At 34.8% G+C, this 26,782-nt stretch overlaps 1 protein-coding gene across 3 annotated transcripts in view; it reads left to right on the top strand.

Moving 5' to 3' along the window:
- The first annotated feature begins 1,475 nt into the window (after nucleotides 1-1,475).
- Nucleotides 1,476-26,782, top strand: part of LOC120636128 (GRB10-interacting GYF protein 2) — an 85,240-nt gene continuing 59,933 nt past the window's right edge. For 2 of the 3 annotated variants that reach the window (XM_039907431.1, XM_039907432.1), the window contains exons 1-5: nucleotides 1,476-1,589; nucleotides 11,953-12,281; nucleotides 13,743-13,875; nucleotides 20,044-20,198; nucleotides 24,389-24,553. In XM_039907431.1, the coding sequence (XP_039763365.1) occupies nucleotides 12,007-12,281; nucleotides 13,743-13,875; nucleotides 20,044-20,198; nucleotides 24,389-24,553 (728 nt within the window). In that variant the 5' untranslated portion in view covers nucleotides 1,476-1,589; nucleotides 11,953-12,006. The remainder of the gene's footprint in view (nucleotides 1,590-11,952; nucleotides 12,282-13,742; nucleotides 13,876-20,043; nucleotides 20,199-24,388; nucleotides 24,554-26,782) is intronic. The other variant, XM_039907433.1, reaches the window with a different exon arrangement.

Consider the following 26,782-nt stretch of genomic DNA (forward strand, 5'->3'; position numbering starts at 1 on the left):
ATAAAGAATAGCCACTGAGTATCTCATATACCAATAATCAGTAACCAATGAGTATATAAACACTTTTGTTTATATTGTCTTTGGTTCGTAGCTCTATTTCAAAGATAAAAAATAGTTTAAATTAAAACTACTTCCTAATGAATAAAACCTTTCATCCTTATGAACTTCCTACTAGAATTTGAATTTCAAAACGGCATGTTCTTGTGACTTTGTCTGTTTTTTTAAATTATTGCTATTCTCAGAATTATAATTTTTTTATTTAAGTACGGTAGAGCAGCAATGATTATATGCAGATAGTCTTTTCGATACAAAATACTAAGTTATAACTTAACCTAACTTCCCGTAAGGTTGGCATTATCTGTTCTCAAGTAGTTGATTCCTGCTAATTTCCTGCACGTCTTCCATTGTTTCAGTGATATATTAAATCGTAAATAATACAAAAAAGTATAAAACATCGGCAGACAAATTGTCTTAAATCATGCGTTTTTGAAAAATGTTTGAAAAAGTGTAGGTACCATGACACGTATGTAGAATAGTGCTACCAAAAATATTTTTTTTCTACGTATCAGTACGTTTATTACTAAAAGCTGAAAAACAAGCTTGCATATTTATCTACCAAGATGTTATTCAGTAATTTAAATTACACTGTACATATTTATTTAAAAATCTTTTTACTTTTTTCGGTATATTACCTAGACAATTTAATTTAATAATTTTGATTTTAGAAAAAACGGAATTAGAGTACCTACACTTAATCTACAATGCAGAAAAAAAATCCAAATTTGGGTATGCTATATTAGCTTCATTCAAAGTTGACAGTTACTTCTAAGGCGATTGAACCGCATAGTGAGAAAAAGATTTTTTTTAAGGAACACCATAAATGCCCGGACTCAAAGGTATACCAGAAATAAGTTTTGAGACAGAATCGCTCAGAAGGGTATAATAAATACTTTCAAACCGATAAGTTTATCATTAAATTTAATGAAATATTTTTATTTGATTCAGCAACAGACAGCACTTTTAAAGATTCAGGTTTATCTAACAATTTATTTTTATACATTAGCTGTTCATCTGGATGACTAATAATTATTACAAATAATATTATATACATAATTATTATTTTTATTTTACTTGCACTTGCCTTGTTTGTTGGCTTATAATAGTTTAATTTAGATTAGTAGAAAATTAAATACTGATAATATTTTACTTCTGTAATGGTTATCTTCTTCTTCTTAATTTTTTGCTCTTTTAGCTTTTATTAGCCTGTAATGGTTATGTTCAGATACTTGAATAGGGAATACGTGAAACCAAATATGTCAATAAAGAGCTCAATCATACTACATTGCGGCTAGAGCTAATATAACTGGTATCTGTACTTTTTTCTTTGGTTTTCTTTGGTGCGGATGACTCTTAGTCATTTATGTTGCCAGCATTGACATTGTTTATGGTCAATATTAGTGCATACTTTACCGTTCTTCTGTAACATTTTGGTTTGCTGAGGGTCCGCCATATTACATTATTTTCCTGTCGACGTGCGTGGTATCAACCGCTCGGGCCTATAGCTGTTGAATAGCATCGCTAAATATTGGGTAATTATTATCTCACGCTCATATTTTTATTATAAGTACTTATTTTGTACGCAGTTTTGGGAGGAATAGGTTCGCGCAATATTATATATTAGGTTTGTATTGGTACATAGAACCGATTTGTACCTGCCACCTTGACTCTTGGGAGTCTTGTCTAGAAATATGTCGAGTATCTATTTGTTGCGTTCGCACGAGGTGCTCGTGAAGTCTCATTGAGCATTTTTAATCAACATAATTGGAAAACACAACGTTTACATAATTTTCTTGGTTGGGTTTAGTTCGTACGCGAAAACGGTGCGGTCAGTATTTGAAATCAATATTTCATTATATTTTGGTGTCACTTATGCGTTTGTTAAAATTCTGCACCCATTGTGTTTAGTTTTTTAGGATAGTAAAACAATAATTAAGGCTATGACACCCTGCACATATGCCAATATTAATGACGAATCGGATTATTGGCAATAATATTGCCTGTGTGCCAGTCGAAGAAAAAAAGAAATATATTCTTAATATAACATAGAAAATAATATTTTATATTTGTGGTGTGTGCCTAACATTTCTAGTTAATTATATTGGTGGTAGTTACTGGAATGTTAATTTGCTGGAGAGTATTAAGTAAGTATACTTCTTCATATATTATTTTTGAGGCACAATTTAGTTTTATTTTGGTGGTGTCTTTTCCATATTGCTGATATGCGCAGTATATTCAATATACACTTAATAACAAAAATATTATCTTGTGTTCATTCGCATACTTTTTTCTAAATTTTTTTATTAATTTGAAATTTTTATTAATTTATATTTTGAAGTTTGTTCAAATTTGAATTGAATATAAAGATCATGCCATGTGCAGGTCATCAAAAACTATGTCCCATTCGGTAAATAACATCTATGATAGAATTATAAATTTGTTATATTATATTACAAATGTTTCAAGACCATTGTTTATTTACCTAGAAACATTGGTTTTAAGGTAGATGCAAAATTTTTTTTAAATTCTATTTTAATAAAAAAACAATTGACTTTGACTTTATTAACTTTAGATTCAACTTTTAAATTTTTTATATACTTTATTAAATTATTATTTTATGTTTTAAAATATAGTGAGCACTAACACTTATAATTAATAAATACATTTTATCAATATCAATGATACTGCCTGGCTACTTTTTAACAGACTTCTATAAAGGAGGTTGTTCTATGTTTGACTATGTATTTGTTTTGTTGTTTGTTATTTTTTTTTTGTGAATTGTGGGCCAATGTTGAAAATTATTTTCTCGTTGAAACAGTATGAACTTTAGGTACCATGAAAAATAAGGGAAATCCTCAAATTTAAAAGCAAATTGCTTGTTGAATTCTCTCAAATCAAATGGTGTCAAATGAATTTGACTATAAACTTTTCTTTGTACATTTGCACATACAGCTAAATTGAGGATTTATTGGCCTACGAGTGCAGTTGTGTAAACAAGATACAGCAGTTCACAGTTAGTTCTTTTGTGTACAAATTCTGTACCTATATTTTCACAGCCAGTTCTTTAATTAAATAATTTTTCTACTTCTTGGGTGGACGAACATTTCTCTATTGCGATCTAAAAGAAAGTCCATCTAAATGCTTATATAAATTGATTCCTAAAGTAATTCCTACCAAGTATATCTGAGAATCAATATGGAACTTAAAATCTGGTTATTGATGATGGGTTGATATTAACTAACAAAGTTGTAAATTTTAACTCAAAATTCTTTAGTTAAAATATTTATTAAAATTGAATTAAATTAAATGATTTCCCATGAAAAGATGGAAACTAAATAAAGGAAACAATGATTATCAGTCACAAAATTGTGTCTTTTTTGTATTAAATCATGTTTCTTACTTTGTACCTACCCTTTGTAATATATATTGGCAAAAGGCTGATGGTTCAAAACAACTTTCTTAGTATTTCCGCTTTAATTTCCTTTTTCTTTTTTACAATATAATTTTAATTATAACTGTTCACTTAGAACTTAATACTTCCTAAATTATTACAATAATTGCAAATACCTTGAGGGTTTGTGCCTCTATCCATAATTGGAATCTTTTTTTCTTTATATTGTTTTTTTTTTATCACTGTATACCGAAAAAAGAAATTACAAACACATTTTATATTCAAGCTAATATAAATTACTTAATTATTGTTATACATATTTATATTTTGGTTCTTTTTTAAATTAGGTGCATTTTAAAATATCATCCGTAAATAAAAAAATCAACTAATACCCTTCTTATAACAATCTTAATTAATATTATTTTAAATATCTAAATAATATCATAAACGTAAATAATCTTCACATGTTAAACAATGCTTACATATAGCACATAAAGGCTTTTACAATCTTATATCTTTAAACAAGCAATTCTTGTATATATATAATTTCGGAATCGGTTGCAACGATTTGCATGAAATTTAGTATACAGGGTGTTTCGGGGGCGATAAATCGATCTAGTTAGGATTCATTTTTAGGAATGTCATTTTATTCGTGTTTTCCGCTAATAACCGATTTGGTGCAGACAAAGTTGCACAGGTCAGCTAGTTATTATTAAATGTCTAAGCTATAAATGGCAACATAACGTTTTTTGCACAGTTTCAAAATACCACCTTAGAAACTATTCTAGCATATCTAAAAAAGCTTTCTAATGACACATGTGTGTTCACTGTTTGTTCCAAGCAACAAGTCGCAAGTACTATACATTTACTCCCCTTTGTAAATTACACATTTTCAGTAGCTGTAAATATAATTTATGACTTCTGTTTGATTGCTAGTCATGTGGGAAAATAAGTGCCTATTACCTATACTGTGTTTCATTTAGGCAAATTAAAATTAAACATACCATCATGCCTGAAGGAATATTAGCTGATTTTAGCTAACACAAACAAAGGTACCAAACAGATCTTTTTATCTTAGGTTAACAGTTTTAACTTTTTTAAATAGATGGCTTCATTCAAAAATATGAAGATAGGATCTGCAAACTACTCTTAACTATTGAAATAGCTCCATTGTTTACTAAACAATTGAAACGTTAGTATAAATAGATGTTGGTTTTGTAACGACTATTTTAAGAATTCACTATAACATATCCGTCTGCAACCACAAACTAGTGCATAGCTGCGATGCGAAAATATTTTTTGTGTAAATTTATAGAACCTAAAACTTATTCATCAGATATTCTTCTTTCCTAGAACACATTCATCTTTCCTAAAACTTTCTGAATATTGGTTTATTGAACTACATATCTTAATCATGGATGAGAGATTTTGTTTTAAATATATGAGGCTTAGCAAGACGCCTCTTATATATCAAACGCTCAGAAATGTCTGGCTTCTATTCGACATTTTTGCCATTGCGGAGTGTATATAACGTATGGATGTAAACAACATTCTACTAACTATGTTTATTAGTAGTAGAGCTTTTTGTGTCAGAGCTGGTCTGGGGAAGTACTATCGCCATGTTTATTTATGCCGCGAAACAGCAATGTTGTGTTCCGGTCTGTTGCCGGCGTAATTACAGGACATGAGGCTTAACATTGCCTTGCCTCAAATTGGTGGACACTGGGCGGAACTTTGTTGGACCTGCTCCATGATTCCATGCATGCCCTGCGAATTGTTGCTGTTTAAAGGCGACGGTCTTCCACTTACCATCAGGTGGGCCATCTGCCTGCTCATATATTTCTTGTATGCGTGTTTATGTCACTGAACTCCTAAACGACTGGACCGATTTGAATGAATTTTTTGGTATGCGTTTGGGTGGCACCCTGGATGGTTTAGATTCACAGATCAGCCCGACAGATGGCGCTGGGGTCCGCTAGTATTCTTATATAATTCAACCCAATTAATTTAGTAATCATCACATTCTAGGTTGCGATGTAACGCTTGTGAACTATAGCATAAGTGTATATATAATATAATTTGCAACATGCACATAATTATATATATATATACTTTAGTCTATCGATTATTAATTATATAATGTGTTAAGATCTAGGGCAATATGTAAACACGTTCCATTGATTATAATATTGCCATCTCAGCAGGTCGTAGCTACAATAATGATAAACAAGTGACAGTGCTATTTTTATTATTTCGCTAAATAAATTTGCACTGTGCTGCATATTTAATGACTGTATTATTAAAATGTTAACAATTCAGTTAAATATTGTGTTTTTAAAATGTTAAAAATGTACAATAATTAAAATTAAATTTGCAACTGCGATCTTATCTTGGTACACTTGGGCTTGGTGACTTTGGCTTAAATCAGTATTGTTTTATTATAAATCTGGTATACTTTGACGCCCCTGTAATAAGGATTCTAAATCTGATTATTAAGATAGCGTGAACATTACTTAAATGAAACTGCTTTAAGCGTTGGTAGTTATTCCGCCAGATTAACAATGATGCGTTTAGAAGGCAGTTAGGCAGTTTGGAACTGACACACCTTTAGTAGAAATTTTGACACCTGTTAGTACATGGACTGTTACTATATGTGTCACAAATTTTCGTCAATAGGTTTTAACGGTTCTTAAGTTAGGACTTTAGGCCCTACCGTACACAATTTTTAAAATAGTTTTTCTTAATGCACAGCCTTCTTAAATTTGATTGTACCAGTATTCTTGAGAGCATAGATCAAGCTATTGAAAAATTTAGTTTTTTTTGGATTTTTTTTGTGTTAACGTACACAAAATATCCGGGAAATTTAGCTATAATTCTTTGGAATGCCGCAATAGAATGCTTGTTTCGATAACTAGTTTCGAGCCGTCTTGAGGCTCCATATTTTGCGTTAGTTTAAATTTATTAGTATTAAACATGCGACGCCATGCGAAAGGATTCAAACATTTAGCGTCCATTTTCGAAACTTTACCATATTCGCATTTTATTTTCTTGCTCTTGATCTCTGTATTCTATTCATCTAAAACTAATATCAATGAATACATCCAATACATCTGTACTAATGTTATAAAGAGGAAAGATTTTTTTGATTATTTTTTACCATTTGAAAGAAACTTTATCGGGAAGTAATATTTTATCAAGAGAGTAAGATTTAAAATACAATAATGAATGAGTGACACTTATAACTATGCTTGCGTTGCTTTGCCCTTCCTATTTAGGTTAGGCTAATACTGATCATATTTCTGTGCAATTTGTGTTATATTGAATGCAAAAAAGTGTAGCGTAGAACCTCCTTCCACAATTTGTAGTCTGTAAAAATCAACTCCAAACATAATGAACGATTTCCAATTTATTTTCCTTAATTCTAACCATTTTTAGTTTTTTTATGCTGTAATTATGGGGTTAAAGTATGAAATTGCCGTTATAGTTATATAATAATAATTTTATTTTGAGCGTATACGCTCTATTTTTTTAGTATTACAACTTACTTTCTATGTTATTACTAAAAACTAAACAAACAAAACATATTTATAGATACTGTGAATAGACATAACCTTCATGGTGTGAGATTTTCGAGCGAAACTTTTTTTACATTGCGGTTCTAAAAAGCGTGCAACATTCGGTTTTCGTCTTTAAACTTTTTTTTTTATTCAGCTTAAACTTGAAAGATGGATACTTTGAAAACCTGAGCTATTTTTGAAGAAGAGTTCCAACGCGGTTTAACGAGGCAATATCAACGCTAGCTATAGAGAAGAATGCTAATAAAAACATCGTGCGCGTTTGGTTAAAACGCTTTCGTTGTGGAAACTTCGACTTAAAAACGAACCACAGGGGAGACACAGGTGGAAGTTTTAAGAGATAATTGCATCAAATCAATTAAAAAATAGTGACAGGATTGCCAAATTTGCAAATAGAAATAGAGTTGAAACTTTTATTGATTTGTTGAAGCGGTACAGACACGAAAGAATATTGGATCGAATTGTGACAAAGGGGGTACAAAGGGTGAAAAGTTAATTTAATTTTTGTAAGCGTTAAATGAAATGGGGGGACCCCTTGAGGGAGTTTTCATTATAGCTTTCTCAGGTATGGTCAATTAATTACAGCAGACGTTTACTCTGCCGAACTTGGAACAATGATAGCAGATCTGGTAGTGAAACAGCGCCGACTCGTAAATCGATCTAGACCATTATTGCTCCATGGTAACCCAAGATGTGTGGTCCTCATAAGAAGGCTCAGAGTCACTGAGTGGGCGATGGAGGGAGAGCTGTACCTCTACTTGATCAAATCAAAAATGTGGAAGAGCTCAACGTTTCGCGGAGGTGATGTGGCACACAGTTCGGGGAAAGGATGGACGTAGGTTCTAAGGTGCTGGAATGTTAGCCCCGCACTGGCAAGCGCAGCGTTGGTCGACCGCCAACGAGGTGGATAGACGACATTGAGCGGTTCGCAGGTAGCCGCTGGATCCGAGCGGCACAATCCGTGGAACTTGGAACTCTGCAAAACCCCTATGTCCAGCAGTGGACGTCTATCAAAAATTAAAAAAATCTAAATTGTTTTATTTCAATTAGGTCCAGTTTATAAGCACTTTTGGAACGTCAAGTCAGTCTGGTTGTAGTGACTACCACCGGTTCGGAAGGCAGATTCCACCGCGATGACGGATTCGGTTACATGATGACAGTATCGGTTGATATGATGATGATGATAATGATAACCCGAGACCTCACACTTCACGAGAAACCGTTGTAACTCTATAGGAGCTGCAGATATAACCCATACATAATCCTACGTACTCGCCGGACCTTTACCATTATTTTCGAGATTTGGACAATTTTCTACGTGGTAAAAAAAAAATCTTCCCACGAGACCGTACACACGCTTTCACAGAGTTTGTCGAATCTCACCAGAGTTCTATAGCGAAGACATAAATGAACTTACGTTTAAATGGCAGCAATGTAATAGTATAGATAATAAGTGTAAATATGTAGTTTAAATAAATAGGTTTTGCTTAAAAAAACAAGGTTTAATTTTTCGGTCCAAATCGGCAGTTTCATACTTTCACCACTAATATTTTATTTTATTACATATGAAAGAAAAAGCGTTTTAAGAATTATAGTTGATCAAAACATGAAAGGTTCCAACTGTAATGGGACCTTTGCGTACCTTTTTCAGTTTGTTGAGTGCAATGCAAGTATTAATTTAGAAAAGTAGTTTAATTTTAAACATAAAGAAATTTAAATTATAAATGTGACATGCACATTGTACCCTTCATATCAACAATATGACGTAGCCGATACTCAAGGTAGGAGTTGCATCGTATTGTTCAATTGAGGGCTATTTGGTCGTAATTGAATTAAGGCATGTGTATCTATTTGAAATAGGTGTTACAAATTGGATATGCGCCTCAATTCACTTACAGGACTCTCGAAGATTTATATACACACTAAACCAAACATGGGCACGAGTCTCTTATCAGAACGTCTAGGGTTAACAGGGTTTAGGCCTTAGTCCACCAAGCTGGCCAAGTGCGGATTGGTACATTAATTTTCTCTTACCTATCTTTTAATTTAAACAATCTTTTTCCTTACATTTTAATGTAAAGTAGGTAGGTAGGTTTTAGAAACGTTATTTTTTTTCTACGTATAGAAATATAATAATTTTGTTTTATTCCGTTTTATTAATTTTAAAACTGTTTTGATTTATGAAAAGTAACAGAAATAGAGTATAGAGAGTTAAAATTGTGTTATTGATCTCGATAATAATGGGTATTGTGTGTACTTTAAAAATATAGCTGTACCCTAATTATTTTTACAAGTTTGGATACTATAACATGTTTCTACACTAAAGAGTTAAAAGGTGGTGGAAAACTTATAAATAAACAGGTAAACGTAATCTACGAATGTGTTTGTAAAATGCGGACGGGCTTCGAACAGAATCAGAACCATTTGTTCTTGCCAAAGCGTAAATGCGACAGTTAGATAATTCCTACCATTTATTACTTCTAAGTTCTAACAGGTGTTAAAGGAGTTAAAATAGTATCTGCATATCTTGTATTAGCTAGCGTGCAAAAATGAAGATGTTTAAAATCAGAATTTTATAAAAAAATCTAGCTGACCCGCGCACCTTCGTCTGCATCAAATCGGTTATTATCTGTTTTAATATCTTAAAAATACTAAGAACCTAATTGCAGCGCCACCTACCGGGTCCAGTTTTAATTTCAAACTATATAATACGCGGCCGGGCGTCCCTCTGCATTTTTCTTGCTTTTAGCATTTCTATACCCGTCGTAACTTCGAAACATAGGTCTAATTTAAATAATTTGAAGAGGAATTTGAAGGTACACAATCAATTTTAATTATAAAACTATTTATTTGGATAAGGATTCATATCATGATAGGAATGTCACCATCTTTAAATTGTACCCATGTTTTGATTGACAAATTATAATTTTGATAGACATATAGCCTCCCGCACTTATTTGTAGGTAATAATGATTACTTTAAACATGTAATACCTACATTATTTTTACATATTATCAATCATTTTCGCGGCGTACGCCAGTAAAGCTCCAAGTCGGTGTGAAAACTTTAGCAAACATCGTTATATTTCAGCTAATTTATAGAAAACTGTAATAAAATACACAAAAACCTTCCGCATGAGTCAATGTTCATAAGTGAAAACCATACGAAAATCCATTCGGTAATTTTTCAGTTTTTCGCTAAAACAGACAGACAGAAAGTAGCCTTTGTCACTTTTCAGGTCCTCTACTATACCTATCCAAAAAACCACGTCCATCTAAAACGCGGATTGCGCGGATTTTGAAAGACAATTGCGGAAAAATAGCGATACTATCCTGTTGGAGCTGTTTGCTTTTCCGAGATGAAAAGAAGCCTATGAGCTATTCCAGACTATATTGTGTGTTTCTGAAATAAATGTTTTCCGATTCTCATACCTACCCAATATGCACACTAAATTTCATGAGAATCGGTTTAGCCGTTTCGGAGGAGTTTAACTACAAACACCGCGAGACGAGAATTTTGTATATTAGATATAGATTATTTAATATAAACATATGTATTATTAACTTGCATAATAACATACAATAATAACAATCATAACGTTACGTTCGCAAACTGTGTTTTCTTTAAATGCTGGGAAGAACTGCACTCCGCGTTCAATTGAAGAGGCTTGCGGGGGCATGAAAATATATTCAGTTGCGCTGTAACTTGCGCTGTGATTGCTCGTGTTACCGAAATGGGTCCCATCATCTAGATTAAAAAGCTGGCGTACGTTTTGTGTTTGAAATCGCTAATCTTATTTTTGCGAAAGATAGTCAGTGCTTGTGGAGGAAGACTTTATTTGTTAATCAGATTTATTTCTTTATTTTTTTTTGTTATAACTAAACGCGGGTGAGCCAGTCTTACGTAAAATGATTCCTTAACTAAAATTCTTAAAATATAAATAAACAACTTATGGCGGTTTATCCGAACTGTCCACCCGGTGACGCTAATTAGGTAAGTTATTAGACCAAAGTTAAAAATTTAAATTCAAATAATCTAGGTCGATAGCTTGTGTGAACAGTATTCTTTAGAAGTTTTTTTTTACTGTTATTAATCAAACATTTTGGTGACTTTTTAACGTGTTATAAGTTGATGCTTTCTTTAGTTAGTGCTTTTCTGTGTCTGTATATCGTATTGCTTAAACGGATATCCCCGTTCCATATGGATATTATTTCGATGAAGTGATCAATTGTGAATGTTTGCAACAGTTTTAAAATTATTATCAGTTCCGGATTTCAGTTTTATGATATTTTGTAACATTGTTTTTCAATTGTAGTAGAATTAACAGCTCTGGATTTCGGTTATAAAATTGATATTCTATACGATCGCCAGGGTATAAATATAATATAAAATGATATACTAACAGTTTTCAAAATTTCTTTATTGTATTTGCCAATCTTTATGTAAAAACTATTATTATATTGCTATTACTAATGAGTTCTCAATCTTGCTTAACTTAGTTATCCGATTCTAGATAGAGTCATGCTTATTTCTGTAGCAAAGCAGCATTATTGTAATGCTGTGTCTGAAATGCATGCCTGCCGGGATAATGCCAGGCACATGGGGGTTATCTACTTGGTCCCTAGGGCAATTACTAATTTAAAAAAAAAACATTTTGCGGACCCAACCTCTTGACAACTTGAAGCAGATTTATCATGTTAAGAGTTATTGTTTCGATCTTTTATGACGTATAAGATTAATATATTTTTTAAATTTTTAAATTATTGTTTCAGTTTATTTATTTGAGTTCAATTTATTTTTGTACACATACAGTAGGCACGTTATCTTGCAACAAACATTTGCTGTGAATGTGAATGTTGGTGTTGTAAAAGAAAATGTTGTTTTTTTTTATCACGTGACCAGAGATTTAGACTTGACTACTGTTTTCAGTTGCCGCTGCGTCCACCTTGCTTCACAATACGTCGGACCTTAGATTTGAATACAATGGGTGACCGCAAGAACCACAATATTATGTTTGGGCCTGAGTGGCTTCGCAATATGGCGCGCGAGCAGAGCGCTGGAAGAACAAACTCCAGTCAGAACACCGGGTCTGGAAGGTCTGGCACCCACGGGGCTGGTTCGCCAGCGGAGCCTGGGGGCCAGGCCTCGTCCTCAGTGAGTCCACCAGCTGGAGCCGCGGCGCCGACACCTAGCACTTCATCTACCACAAGAAACTCAAATTCTAATCAGCAAAGCAGAGTGCGCCTCGCGAAACGACGGTAAGCTTTAGTTTCAACTTTAAATCTTTGAAGCAGTGGATCTTTTAATGATGGAGATCCATGGGGGGACATACTTTTTTGGGGCTCCGTATCCTAAGTGTCCGATGTCCGTCCGTCTGACCGCCTGCCTCCAGGATGTATCTCATAAACCGTGACAGTCAGACTGTTGAAATTTTCACAGATTATTGCCGTTCCCTTTATAACTACAAATACAATGCATATTTAAGGTGGCTCCGATACCACAGGCAAGATTTTTTGCCTTCTTTATAGATAATGGTGTAGAACCCGGCTAGCACCTGCACCCAGGACCTCGTTATCTGCAATCGAATATTCCCTGAGTTGCCTCGTACAACCTCGTACCCGCGGGAAGAATTGTGTGACACGTGTATTCTGATTTGCCGTCACCACGGACTAACATATAAACTAACGGTGTAACGGCGGCCTCCATTATAATTTACTAGCGGGCAGAACCTGCGACTTCGTCTGCGTGGACTTCCGAATTGGGTCTAAAGCTTCGCTCATTACCATGTTTTATTCCTACCACGGGAACAATTTCAGAGATCGGTATAGAAAGTACATGTCCTTTTTAGCATAGGCAATATGCATACCAAATATCAAAGCTGTCTGCCTGCGGCTTAGCTCGAAAACAACTTTCAATTTTCCTACAGGAACTACTTAGGAATCGGGTTTAAAGGTACCCTTTCTTCTTTATCATGATAAAGGGTACCTACAGTATTACATGCATCTGCATGCCCAGTTTCATCCAAATCCGTTCAGCCGTTTTTGCGTTATCGAGACACAAACATCCACAGTTTCACATTTCAAGGCTACCTTCATACCCTATTTCAGCTTATAATTTACAACTAAAATCTTGTATGTAGCGGGCACCCAGCCCGCTTCGCCGGGCTAGATTTTGCTTTATTTTATTTAAACAATAAACTTACATCGTTAAATTTTTAATTTAAGTCTCATAATATAATAAATCATTTATTTCTCTCCGTATTCATTCTCTTCTATTCTCTTCTCGAGCGGGTGAAGATCATTATCTACACCCATGTACACCCAACAGTAGAATATCATTATAGTAAATAAAAGCTGTATTTGACAGTTTGACAATTCAAAAATAAGAGTGCTCCGATCGTCACCAAACTTTACTTTACAGGATTACTCGCCAGGTCAATCCGGAGATTCCCTGAAAGTTTCATTGAAATCGGTCCAGCCGTTTCGGAGCGTATACGGAACATACCCACATACTTTCTCTTTTCTATATATAGATAGGTAGATATAAGGCCGCCTAAGCCCAATTTTTTAAATTTTAATCATCATTATTATCATCATCAAAATCAACTCACTACCGGCCCACCACAGCGTCTCCTCCCACTTTGAGAAGGGTTAAGGCCATATGCCATAGGTAAATTATAATATTACCGTATTATAATGCAATTACGTGTATTTACACAGATATGGCAGGGAAGAAATGTTGGCGCTATGCGAACGGAACGCAGAGCCCCCCGAGGAGTTAAAACATTTTGAATTATTATATCAGACTAGAGAGAAACAACCATTTGCACTTAACACATTCGAAGAGGAGGTGGTGAGTGATCTGTTTTATTTTTATAGGATTCCGTAGTGAAACAAGGGAGCAGTTACAGCATGTCTGTAAGTGTCTTCGTTTGTGTTTTTTTGTGTTCGATGTCGAGCTAACACTATCTCGTCTTACACCGTGCTCACCGATCGTAGTCCTATCAGAGAGTTTCGCTCTCAAAATTCTAGAACGACTTTTTAATGTTTGCAAGTGAAAGAACTCTTGTTTGAATTGAAGAAGTTATACTTCTGTAGCGTTTTTTATATATTAATTTATTTATTAGCTTTTCAAGGGAAACAAACAGTACTATTACACACAAGAGTAATGCCGTATTTTTATGTCACATAAACCAATGAAGTATCCACAACTTAGATCACAAATGATACTATTTTTTACGCATTAATACAAAGGATGGGGGCAGTTATCGCCCATCGGCTACTTGGTGTGAAATTGATTGAATTTGTATAGTAAGCTTGATAATATACATAAAACATGTTAATTTGCTACCATTCTTTGTACTAAGACAATAGACTGAATAAGAATAACAACTAAATACTTTGATGAAAGTTAAGATGAACACGAATCAGAAACGCCGCAAGTTTGAATCGTAGCTTCATACTTATGTCGTGAACTTGAACGCGAATGCCTGAAAAGACAATTCATAAGTTTAAAATGAGATAATTCATCTATTTTAAGTATGCATTGTTTTACTTTTAACGTCAACTTTATCTGCATAGTGACTATCGATTTAGAAGGCAGAGTTGACAATATTATATTACAAATTCACTTTTATAATATTTGTATCTTTGATATGGAAGCAATCAGCTTCCAATCCGTCCATAACATTAAACATTCCATCCTATTTCAATAATACCATCCGCGTGAAACTTACCCAAGTTAACATTTTAGAACTATTAATTAATAAAACTGCTTATATCCTCTTTGCTAAAACTATGTTCGGAGCGACACTATTGAAGTCATGGCGTACCTATTTTGGTATCCTCTAAGAACAAGTTGCTGTACGACTGACTTCATGTTGTTCAATACCTGAGCGCGCCAATAAAAGTATAACTTCAAAATATAGCGCTTCCTTCTTCGGTATGGATTTAAAGTTAAACCGATGCCGGCCAAATATCCATAGTGATTTCATTCCGGAGATTGGAACATAATATTATTACTCACGCTACACGTTATGGTGTAAAATCGTCAAACACTTTCATCCCCTCTCCCAAATGAACCTAGCTTAATATCGGGATATAAAGTATTCTATATTACTTCTAACATTTTCAAGAATATGTGTACAAAGTTTCATGTGGATCGGTTAAGTAGTTTTTCCGTGAAAGCGTAACAAACAAACTTACATTGGCATTTATAATATTAGTAGGTAAGTAGGGATAGTAGGGATATCTGGATATATGAAACGTTTCTTACATTAATAATGCGCTAAAGTTTTGTTTGACCCGTACAGTAGGTACTTTCACATTTGAGACTTTGTGAGTGTAGCTAATGGCCAATATGCGTCTGAATGCTACATCTCAAATGCTTCTTGAGATATAGCTTCACAAGGAAATAACAGGAAAAATATATATGGCTTTGTGTCCATGTTCTTTGTAGTAGGTGAGCTTTTGCGCTCGCTTGGGGAAGTATTATCTCCATGTTGCAGTACGAAGGGCGTCGTTGTCGGTGTGATTAAAGGCACATGAGCTACTAACACCTACGCCGTAAGTTTATGGACACAGGGCGGCAAGTTGCACGAAGTTTGTTCTGTTTATAGGCAATGGTTTTCCACTCAGTTGTGCCATCTGATTGGCCCGTCAATATTTCCATTAAAAAAAAAAAGTTGTTACTAATGTTCGGCATTTCTAAGCAACTCGGGTCATCAAGCCAAACTAAATAGAATAATTGAAGTGCAATGAAATGAGACACCCTATAGGCTGAAGCATAGTACAAAATATTAAATAAGACTTATTGATTTGAATTTAAAGATTTGAATTTGAATTATTATATATGTATTAAAAAGTGCACAACGTCGTTTTTTTCCCCCCAATAATTAATTTGCTTATTTGTAACAATACAAAGTGGTGGTGGTGATCATTTGGCATTGTAATGATAGATCGATCACGAATGGCACACGCCAGATTTCAAACAATATTAAAGTTATTTAGGTCATGCAACAGCACAAAGATCCATCATTTCTGAATTTACAGTTACATAATAAAACTTTTAAACTCACACATCTTTCAATACAACTGTATCCCCATTATAAGTAGATAAGAGGGTGAACTTAATAACTTGCGAACAACTGGCCAAGTGGGAGTCATTAGGGGAATGAAATTGTAGGAAAGGATTAATTGCAGCTCTTCGATCGATATGGCTATTTGTAATGGATATTAGCCAATTATTGCATTGAGTATGCCATCATATGAAAGCTGTAATGATGAAGGCACAATTTTAAAAAGGTCATGCCTTAACACGACAGTATATCTAACTAATGATAATTTGCTTAATATGTACTTCTCAATAGTTTCGTGATTTGTGATTCATGTATAAACAAATTGTAATTATTATTTATCAACATTATCATATAAACCGATGGACTTGCACTCTTGGACATAGGTCTTTTGTAGAAAGTTCCTAAACCTTATTCCAGGATATTTTACATTTTATATATTTAACGCATCTTTAGTTAAAGCATCAAAAGGGCCTTCTAGAAAGGTGTATTTTTGAGTGTTAACATTGTGTAAGCCTACGCAATATGCACTTTTTTTTTTTTATATTAGGAGGGGAAAATCCTCATGGACATCCCTATGGAGAGTGCCGGACCCCTACCGACTAAAAACCCCTCCTGCCTTCTAAACGTTAGTGTACCTGCCATTTGGCCTACCGCTAACGTCGTTGTGCTACCTTCCTTCTCTTTCGTCCCTTTCCTTTACTTTTATTATCTCTTCCATGTATTTTTTTATAGATTCCCATTTCTCTGATGCCTCTAGCATTATGGAGGTTAGGTTTTCTGTCTTTATTTCACTTCCTATTTCCTTCTTCACATTCTGCGATGAAAATAACGCAATATGCACTTGCGAATAATGCGTCGAACGCTTCATAAGGGAGCACGTATTGCCACCACCTAAACAAAGGACTAACAAGTCAGTTAGTCTTAATCAGGTTTACGTACACAAATGGTAAAACGGTACCCTTTCGTCCCATACTACCTATTATATCTATATATCGCCTGACTTTCTTTTTTTCTGTGTATCTGCTGTCAGGCTGTATTTCATGAACCGTGGTAGTTTGACTATTGAATTATTCACAGATGATGTATTTATATCATAAGATATATCTGTGGCCGCTATAATCACAAATATTTAAAAAAAATAAGAGTGCTCCCATACAACAAACCTGGGTTTTTTTGCTTGTTCAATTTATATTTTGGTATAATAGTATGTATGTTATTTAACCTAAGGACCTAATGTCATTAAAATCCATTTAGCCTCATGAGGAAATTATACAATATCCTATTGGCGTGCCTTTTCCAAGATTTATGTTAAGCACACTTCTCAGTCACACATTTACTCGTGTGAGTAAATGTGTGACTGAGAAGTCACAAGCACGAACGCATGAAACGTATATAAAATCTATTTTATCTTCGTTGTTGGAGATGAAAATTATGCAACCTAGCGATTGAAAATTTCAAATAAATTAATTCATAGCCTTGTTTACCACAATTAAGCAACGATCTCGAGCGACTATTTTTATTTTCGAGTTCGATGCAATTAAGTCAATATTAATTGCATTGGGAATAATTTTTCATCAATAGCTGCCATTGTTATGAAGCGGGGTCTTTGTTCTGTTTAATAATCAACATATCAAATTTCAATAGAATTCTGTTAAATCTTGTACTTAAATATATGGAACGAAATGAATACCAAGCAGATATTATTTATTACGTTATTCATAAAAGTCTAGCAATTATAATATCCATATAAATAAATGAAATTAAAGTGTCTTTTTGTAATGTAAAAGCTTTTTAATAAATGCCTGCCTACCAATAATAAAGCCAAAAAATTGGTTCACTTGTTTGTACGCGCTTATTTCTAAATTTACTTGTGGGATTTAAGTTTTTAATGGGGTTAAATAGGGGATGAAAGTATGTATGTAAGTCCGTTATTTTGAAGTTCGTATTAAGCTTGCCGTTTAAAATAGTGAAATTCATGTTTTAGCACTAACAAATATTTCACTTAGGGTTGAACAGGGTATGAGAGAATATTGGTTCGCGCAAAATTTAGGAAATCATCAGTCTCATTAAAAAATATTTTTTGCATTTGATTTTGCCCAATTCAATATAAAGATCAAATGTATTTAACATCACGACTCCAACCTTACGAGCCTATGAAACTTACCAAAAGCTGTGCGGCCCGTTCCACTTTAAATAATAATTACTCTACGATTAAAAAATATAAAACCTCATTATATTCGAAAAAGTAGGTAGATTGAGATATTATAAATCCCAGATTAATAATTTCGCCGTATTAAAAAAAAATTGTAAATATATATAAAAACTATTATCTATGGCAACTACTCTTTTTAATCTACGATTAAGTAAAGTTCTTTATTTCTAAAACAGTTGCGTGGTTTAAACTGTCTTAATTACATACTTTTACAAACAAGAGTTTTTTTTTAAATATCTGCCATAAACGAACAACTCCAGTATCTGTATATAGTGTTTATATAAACCGCGCAAAAAATTATACAATACAATATTATCGGCCCAGATGGAAAAACACTACAAATAACCAATCCATTGCGGGCGGTCGACATGCATTACAGAGTTTATTTTGTAACTCTGGAACGCCGTTGTTAGGGTTTTGTAAAGCGATCATTGTAACACAGTGTTGTATATTTATAAACGATTACGTTTTCACGCGTTCGTGTTTATGGCTAATCTGTTATTTTGTCCCTAATGGAAACACTTGCTTACCACTTGTTTCAAATAATTGAATTCAATATCAGTAGTTGTGAAAAACTAATTGCTGTTGATTAACAGATGACGTTCATCTATTGTTGTTTTTTTTTCAGAGATTTTTGTCATCTGCATTAGTTTTGTTCGGCTAAAAATCGACAAACAGTTTTTGACGAATTGATAAAAATAAAAAATGGAAGTGGCTCTCAATTTTTCTTTAATAACTTGAATAAATATGGTATCGTTGTAAATATATTTTTTGGTGAATATAACAATTTGTTTCCTCTTCTTTATCCCCATTTGTAGCTTAGACCCTCCACGCTGCGTCAATTGGGCGCTTATTATAAAATATAAATAACATATCAATGTGATTGACATTATTATAAACCAGAGTAGTACATATGAAAAACATATTATTGTGTCTCATGTTCATAACATAACTGAGAATTAAAAAAAATTAAAACCCCAAAACCTAGCAATTGTTGGTCCGACTGTTAATTGAACCTTGGTTTTCATGACCACCAAGGCAGTTAAATAAAAGAAATAAAAAAACGCAATCTGTATTCGGTATAGATGTTGAAAAGAACCGGTGACAAAACATGCTTGCCGAACACCAGTCACGGTTCGAAAGAGTACAGAAAGTAATTCGTCTACCCTACTACGTATCCACGTACAGTTCTAAGAGAGTATCTATGCACACTAATTTCCGACAAAGTTTGATAGAGATTCGTTTATTTAACAGTATCAAATGCTTTACGAAAATCAGATGTATCGAGCACTTCACAAGAATTTGTTTTCCTTACCTTTTTTAGTACATGGGTTTTACCTAAATTAATCAATTATAATTGATAAATTCAGGCATATATATGGATATGGATATTGTGAAAGATGATAAAGTCAAAGTCAAAAATATCTTTATTCAAGTAGGCCCATAGGTGGCACTTTTGATGCGTACATAAGAATTACACGGTAGTGAGATGATGGCGATAACCACATTCGTAAACTTAAAACTAAAGCTACGAGGGTTCCAAACGCGTCCTGGTCTAAGAAGAAGCCCACAACAAACTTAGCCGGATATGCCTGTATGATACAAAGATAAGCTAATAGAAGTTAGCGGGAGAAGTTATTGTATCGACCAGATATGCAGATATGGGATTCCAAGAAGTGGGAGGGGCAAGCAGATGCGGTTCATTAAATTAATTAAAAAAATTCTTTAACAGCGGGACAACATGCGGGGCGGCCCTTCTAGCGGGCCGATGCCACCCGAGCGTTTCGGCGCGGTCAGGGGTGCGGCCCGCGGCTCCGGGACCGGAGAACCACGCGGTCGGGGCCGACTGCCGTTCGTACGCCATCCACTCAGTCAGAATGCTGCTAGGTATGTGCATCCCCATTAATATCCCACTTCTGTAGGACTAGCATGCCACGAGAGGGTTATGTATTTGTATTTTCTCGTCTATTTCTTTAGAAAAAAATACACGTAACCGTTAGAGATCATTTTCTCGTGTAATCGCCTTATATCGCCCAGACCTCCTCTCTCTCTTTATATAAGAGAGTGACAAAGAGGATAGATACATCCCCATCATCACAATGCTTGGTGAGCATGGTGAGCAATGATTATCATCACATATTAGTGACCATAAACGGGATCCACGTGTTGATTTATTGGCAACGCCAATTTCCTAACTACGGGCTAGTACTGAAAATTTCTTAAATAAAACAAAAAAATGTAAGCCAAATTGGTGATAGAATTTATAACGGAGTGTTTCTTACGACGATGATAAGCATATAGCAAACACCTATTTTGGTAAATTATCTAAATTCAGAGTTATGTCATTAAAGTTCAGATCTTGGTTTGATTATTACTGAATATTTTCCGTTTTTGGTGCTTTTGGTGTCACGTCTCAATTATCTTTTGAGCTGAAGCGTTTAGGCACCGCTTTTGACATGTCGTTGTCGTTGTTAGTAGTTAGATTGAAAATTGAAAATTCATTTATATCAAGTAGGCCTAGTTTATAAGCACTTTGGGAACGTCAGGTCAGTCTGTTTGTAGTGACTCTACTACCCGTTCGGAAGACAGATTCCACTGAGAAGAGCCGGCAAGAAACTCAACAGATTGATCTTTTCCAACATCATTTTATAGTTAAACAATCTTTAGATTTTTTCTGTTTTGTGAGACATGAGAACGCAGGCCTGCTTCCTTGCTTGGTTAATGACAGATCTCCATAGCGGTCTCAATATCATACACAAGTGTTGATAGCTGAGGCATAACTTGCTCCGCGAGGCACGGGCTTATGAAATAAGTTTAATTGACATACCTGATTTAAGATATATCGTAGCACCAATATCCTAGTAGCGTTTTGTGAGTTATATTCCGCTAGATATCGGTTGATAACTAAAATTACTTTCTTATATCTTAGTCGAAGAAAGATCTGGAAGTGAGATCCGAGCGGCATCATGAGATTCACGTAGTTGAAAAATTTAGGTTTTTGTTTATCAAGTTGTAAAGTGGGATTGGTGTCGCGAACCTGCCCGCTTTTCACCTTATTAATACACGTTGGAAATCGGTTGATCAATAGTTGCGCAATAGTTTATCTTCTTCTTCTAAATATTGAGAGCTGATAGAGAGAAAATATTGTTTAACTAAAACTAGCGACACAGGATTTATTATTAGTGAGGCCGTTATTGAATTGTTGTGGTGTATTAATTTCATTGAGTGCCGTACAACATTGTAAAAGTTGGATTAAATTGAAACGTTGATTACTTTGTTTTGTGCTTGCACTCATCCATAACTACGCCCACTAGAACCGCGACCACTAATGAAATGTCGATAAGCATCAATCATTCGAGCTTTCTCCGACGTATTTAAGTGTGTTTAAAGGTCACGTAGTCAAGGAATTATGGAAGAAACAACGTGCAAGAAAAGACGTGCCTCGTGCACATTTCTTGCACGTTTTTTCCATGGACGACATGTAGTTACGAGCTTTATGTGACCGAGCTCATGCGGGATATTTCCGCCGCCTAGTAGTATTGCTGTGTACCGGTGAAATTCCAAATGAAAAAAAATTCCACGAGGCTTAACACCTCAGGCTGATGGACACAGAGAATTAGTGGAATGCGTGCGTTTCTCTGTTTATCAAGAGGGCGATCTACATGGTCCGTTAATTGTTACTACAAAAACAAGACAACTCCGTAGTAAATCTACAAAATCTAGAAATAACTAACTGATATATTTTTTAAATTATATCGCTTTGTTTATAGCCTATACGCCGCTTTCTTGCTTCATTCATTCGACTTGGTATTGGAGTTTAGGTGAAGTTTTCATGTGATGAAACCGAATCTCGAATGAAGTGTGCCCAAACAAGACGTTCTTCTTAAATTTGTTTTTGGCGCAAATAATGTTTCCCAGAATTTCACGAATGCAGCTTTAACAACGTAAACAAATTTGTTAAATCTTCCATAGCGAGGAGTGATTAAATTTAAATGCATATTAGGCTGAAACCTCCAGCACATATTTTTTAACAGAACTTCGTTAGCTTTACAAGGCTTCTTTTATGTTTTCATTTTTTTTAATTAAAATTAGTGTTCTGACATTTGATAATAAATTATTCGGCACCTACTTCTATGGAAAAAACTTGGCCATATGAGTGTGTGGTTTCTTTGTTTAGGAAATGAAATATTTATGTATTTGTACATTTAATTAAAGATTTTAAACTAAGAAATTTCGTGGTTAATCAACATTTCTTAAATATTCAACGTGTAATATTTTTGGATTTGTCGATATTTCGACCCAGTTGCATGGATCGTGGTCACGACGGGACTCTGAAAAAAAAGTTGTACATTTACATTTAAAAATATTAGTTCGATGAAGTCTTATATTCGAGCTTGTGTAATGTGTGGGTGTACTCACGTCAATTTGTAGTACAGTGGGTGGGATGTGAACTAACGACCTTTTCCATTTCACTCGATCACTGAAATATTAAAGGTAGTTTATTAGAAATGTTCAACTGGACATTTTTAAAAATTGTACTCAATACCTTCGACATTTTGCTTTAAATGCCACGTGTAATTTCCTTGAGTGGTTCTACATTATTTAGAAGCAGTTCTATTTATGCCGCATCGATTGCTCGTCGATTTCCCATTGTTGCTATTATTAGTGCAATCAATTGCACTTAACTATGGTGCATATAATTAAATATTTATAATGCCATACTGACCTAGTTTCGCGTAAAGAAAAAGACTTAATTTTGCTTACATCTACAGAATAGGCATGATGGCAGTAACAAAGAATCGCTAAAATATTTTATATTTATTTAATGATATAAGTTTTTTTTATTACGAAATACGTATTTTATTTATATTCAAAGTGAGATTGCAAATTCTAGCGATCCGCCGTGACGGGTGAAACTCCGAATTCAAAATTGTGACGTCACTTCTATATAAACATAGTTATGTACCGTTTGAACTTCGAAAATCTCTGTGTGTATCAAGTATTTTGCAATTTCAAATTCTTTACTCTTTACCTATGGAACAAGGACTTCCCATAGCTCTAATACACACACCCGGCGAGCGTTTTCGCGGGAAATAATTACTTTAAATATAATTTGCAATTTTTATCAACAAAACCTTTATTTTCCCCAAAAATATAATATCTTTTGGATATAGTACATATTACAACACCTGAAGATTTGAAGAATGAAGATTGAAGATTTTCAAGGCTAGCCATCATATTATGTGTATTGTTTTTTTTTATTCCATTACAAAGTCCCGTGACTTAATTTTCAACTGCCCGGCTAGCATAGGCAACGTAGACATAAAAAATATAACCCTCGCTCTTATCCCCTCACAAGGGATAAAATTAACGTGTTCAACCTGTCTAAGCACGGCAACGGGAAATCGGAGAAGTTTACAAATCTAAAACCCACACTCCATTCATAGAATAAAGAACATTCAGAAACCGTGTACACCGCTAATTTTGAAGCATCAAAAACCACTCCACTCCTACTCCAGTAGTGACTCTCGAACAGGCGGTTAGTCACTCCACTTACCAGTAGTTATTTTAACTCTTAATGTTCTAAACATTCACATAAAATGGGGAAAATGGAAAAAGTTTGTGAGCCTGCAACAATACGCTGGTGTGAAGTGAAATGCGCGCGGGGCGTTTTCACTGTTTTTGGACACAATGCATGCAATAATTGCTGAATGAAGGTTCTGTTTTTTCTTAATTCTATGATCCATCGACTGATAGACTGACTGACAGTTTCGATGCTGAATGTTCGTCCTCCCGACGCCGTATCCGAAGATCTTCATCAGATTTTCAAAAAATTATAATAGATGAAAGACACGGTGACGGGTGTATAAGGAAGGCTGAGGACCGGGTGTGGTGGCGCTTTTTTCTTCAGCAGACTTCCGAAGGTTGCAATGATGATGTTGATGTACAATTTTAAAAAAAGGAATCGTTTAAATCGACTAACATAGTGAGTAATGCGTGAACATTGCCGAAACATTGTACCTGCTTGAAGTCTGTTAGGAATGAAAAAGCTTTCTAACGAGAATGAACTCCCACAGAGGTTCCGCACCTTTGCACGGGAGTAGCGCTCGTACGACCGGCTTTAGCGCGGGAGCAGAGGAAGAGTCTGCGCCGGTCCGGCCTTGGAGTGCGAGCAACGGTGGCGCGCAGTCGAACCGGACCGGCGAAGCGGGCGAGTGGGCTCAGAGCAAATTGTTCCGCAGGTAATGTCACGCAGACTCTACAACAACGTCCAAATCTGTTCGAAACGCATAAGCGAACGATCGCTCCGGGAGTGGAAAAAAACAAAAGGTTCTTACGGGACTAAAAAAAAACAACAAACAAAAAACCGCGGAAGAACGTGGGCAACAGCTAGTATTCAAAATGTCCCATTTTCGCTACTGCCAAAATTTTTAGACGTCGTCTTAACAGTCCAGCTAGACTTAAGTAATCGTGAACCTTTACTGCCAAATATATCTATACATAGACTCCCCGCCACTCCGTAATGACCTCATTGGCAATAATAAACGAATCTACTTACGAGTATATGACACTAAGCCACCCACTGCCGATTATGTATATAGCGATCAAACTATATCTCAGCACGTTCAGTACAATGTAAAGAGGTTATCAGAAAAGACCGCGCATTATATCGATTTTGCCGATTACACTCGCTATTCATGAGTTACATTTACATGAGTAAAGCCGGAATTATAATTAATGGGTTAAACAAGAAATGTCACAAGTAATTAAATAATCTTTGTATACATTTAGGTTTTCTGCGTATTTACTTACAAACAATAAGCAGTATATGGTATAGAAGGCTGTATAGATATCGAACTTTGCCTATCCTTACCTTGGCGTTTACCAATTCGGCACTGCTGTCAAATTAGTGATTGGAACATTTCGATACCTATGCCTGTTATGCGGTAGGATAAGGACAAAGCAAGAGTTTAAAAGTTGTATATAAAACTATTTATCCCTGAAGATTTTATAACGTTTCTTTATTTAATGCTGGAAGATGTTGTAATTAAGAAAGTAGGTTGGATTAGGTTCCTTTAAGGGAGTAGGCATTCGCTAAAATTAGTTTAAATTTTTTTTAATGGTATATGTTTGACTGCAAACCACGAGGTTCTGGGTTCGAGTCGGGCCAATGAATTTGATTGAGTTTTAAATAAATAAATTCTTAGTAGGTACAGTGACGTGCTTAGAGGGTATGCACAGGGTATGCAGATGATATAAAATGATGAAAATCTCCAGTACGAGTTATAAATACTTAAGGGTAGGCTTTTTATAACTATTACAATGCCCTATCCTTAAGTTATTTATAACTAGCACTAGAGATTTTCTTCATTTTATATCATCCGCATACCCTGTGCATACCCTCTATGCACGCCACTGAGTAGGTACCAGCCCGGAGTTTAGCAATTGGCGGTGATCCCACCCTCGTGCCTCGTAGAGCACTTTAGGCTTGCGGTCCTGCGCCGTCGTGATATGTGCACTGCGATTTCTATTTCTGGCACAGGTTTTAAACTTAACAGAAGTTCTTTGCCTTATCTGCTATTGTTTTATGTGAACAAATAAATTTTCACTTAGTTTGAAAATGTAGATGGACCACCGTGGCCGAAATCTGCCAGTGAAACTATTAATAGTAATGAGAAAATTATCATGCTAATTAAATGCTTTGATGAAGTTTACACTTCTATAGATAAATTCAAAAGTTGTTGTCAACGCTGTTGCCTTTATAAGAGATATTTGTCCGGAATACGTATAATTAGTTTTATTTTCTTGCCGAGCAAAACAACTTCAAAAGCACGAAGCATATTAAGTTTAGATTTAACGTAGTTCAAGTATAACATTCACATCAGTACAGTTTGTAAACAACATCTCCGTAGTTAAGTTTTAAAACTGAATGTTATTAAAACTTTAAGCTGACTTCAAAGATGTGACTAAATTCCGCATGCGAAAATTTTCTCTGCGCTGTCTAACTTCGAGATGGTTAAATTAATCTCGACTTCATTACTCAACCTTAAATGTGTAATATTTTAAAATAAGATAGATTTGTTCTTCATGAATGACCGATGGAAGGCAATGACGCGATCTGTATTTGGGCTCGATTAACTAGGTAATGACCATGCTGAGAGTTCCAAGCCTTAAAACTTCGTATCAGAGACGTGGTCTAAACCTTTTTTTGTTCTGTGGTTGGAAAGCGACAGAACAAAGAGTATGCAACCGAGTAGTAGTAGTAGATTATGAGAATTAAGCTTAATTTGCTAGAATCCGCGAAAAGCCGCCGAATCTGTATGGTGTAGTTTCTTCTATCCTCATATTCCAAAAGAAACAGATCTTCGGCAATAATAATTGTAATGTCAACATCTCCTGAGGATGCTCCGGCTTCGGGCCAAAACGTGCGTAGAGGGTACGTTGCCTTAATAGTACCTATTCCAATTTTG

The sequence above is a fragment of the Pararge aegeria genome, chromosome Z, assembly GCF_905163445.1.
Source record: "Pararge aegeria chromosome Z, ilParAegt1.1, whole genome shotgun sequence".
Taxonomy (NCBI): domain Eukaryota; kingdom Metazoa; phylum Arthropoda; class Insecta; order Lepidoptera; family Nymphalidae; genus Pararge; species Pararge aegeria.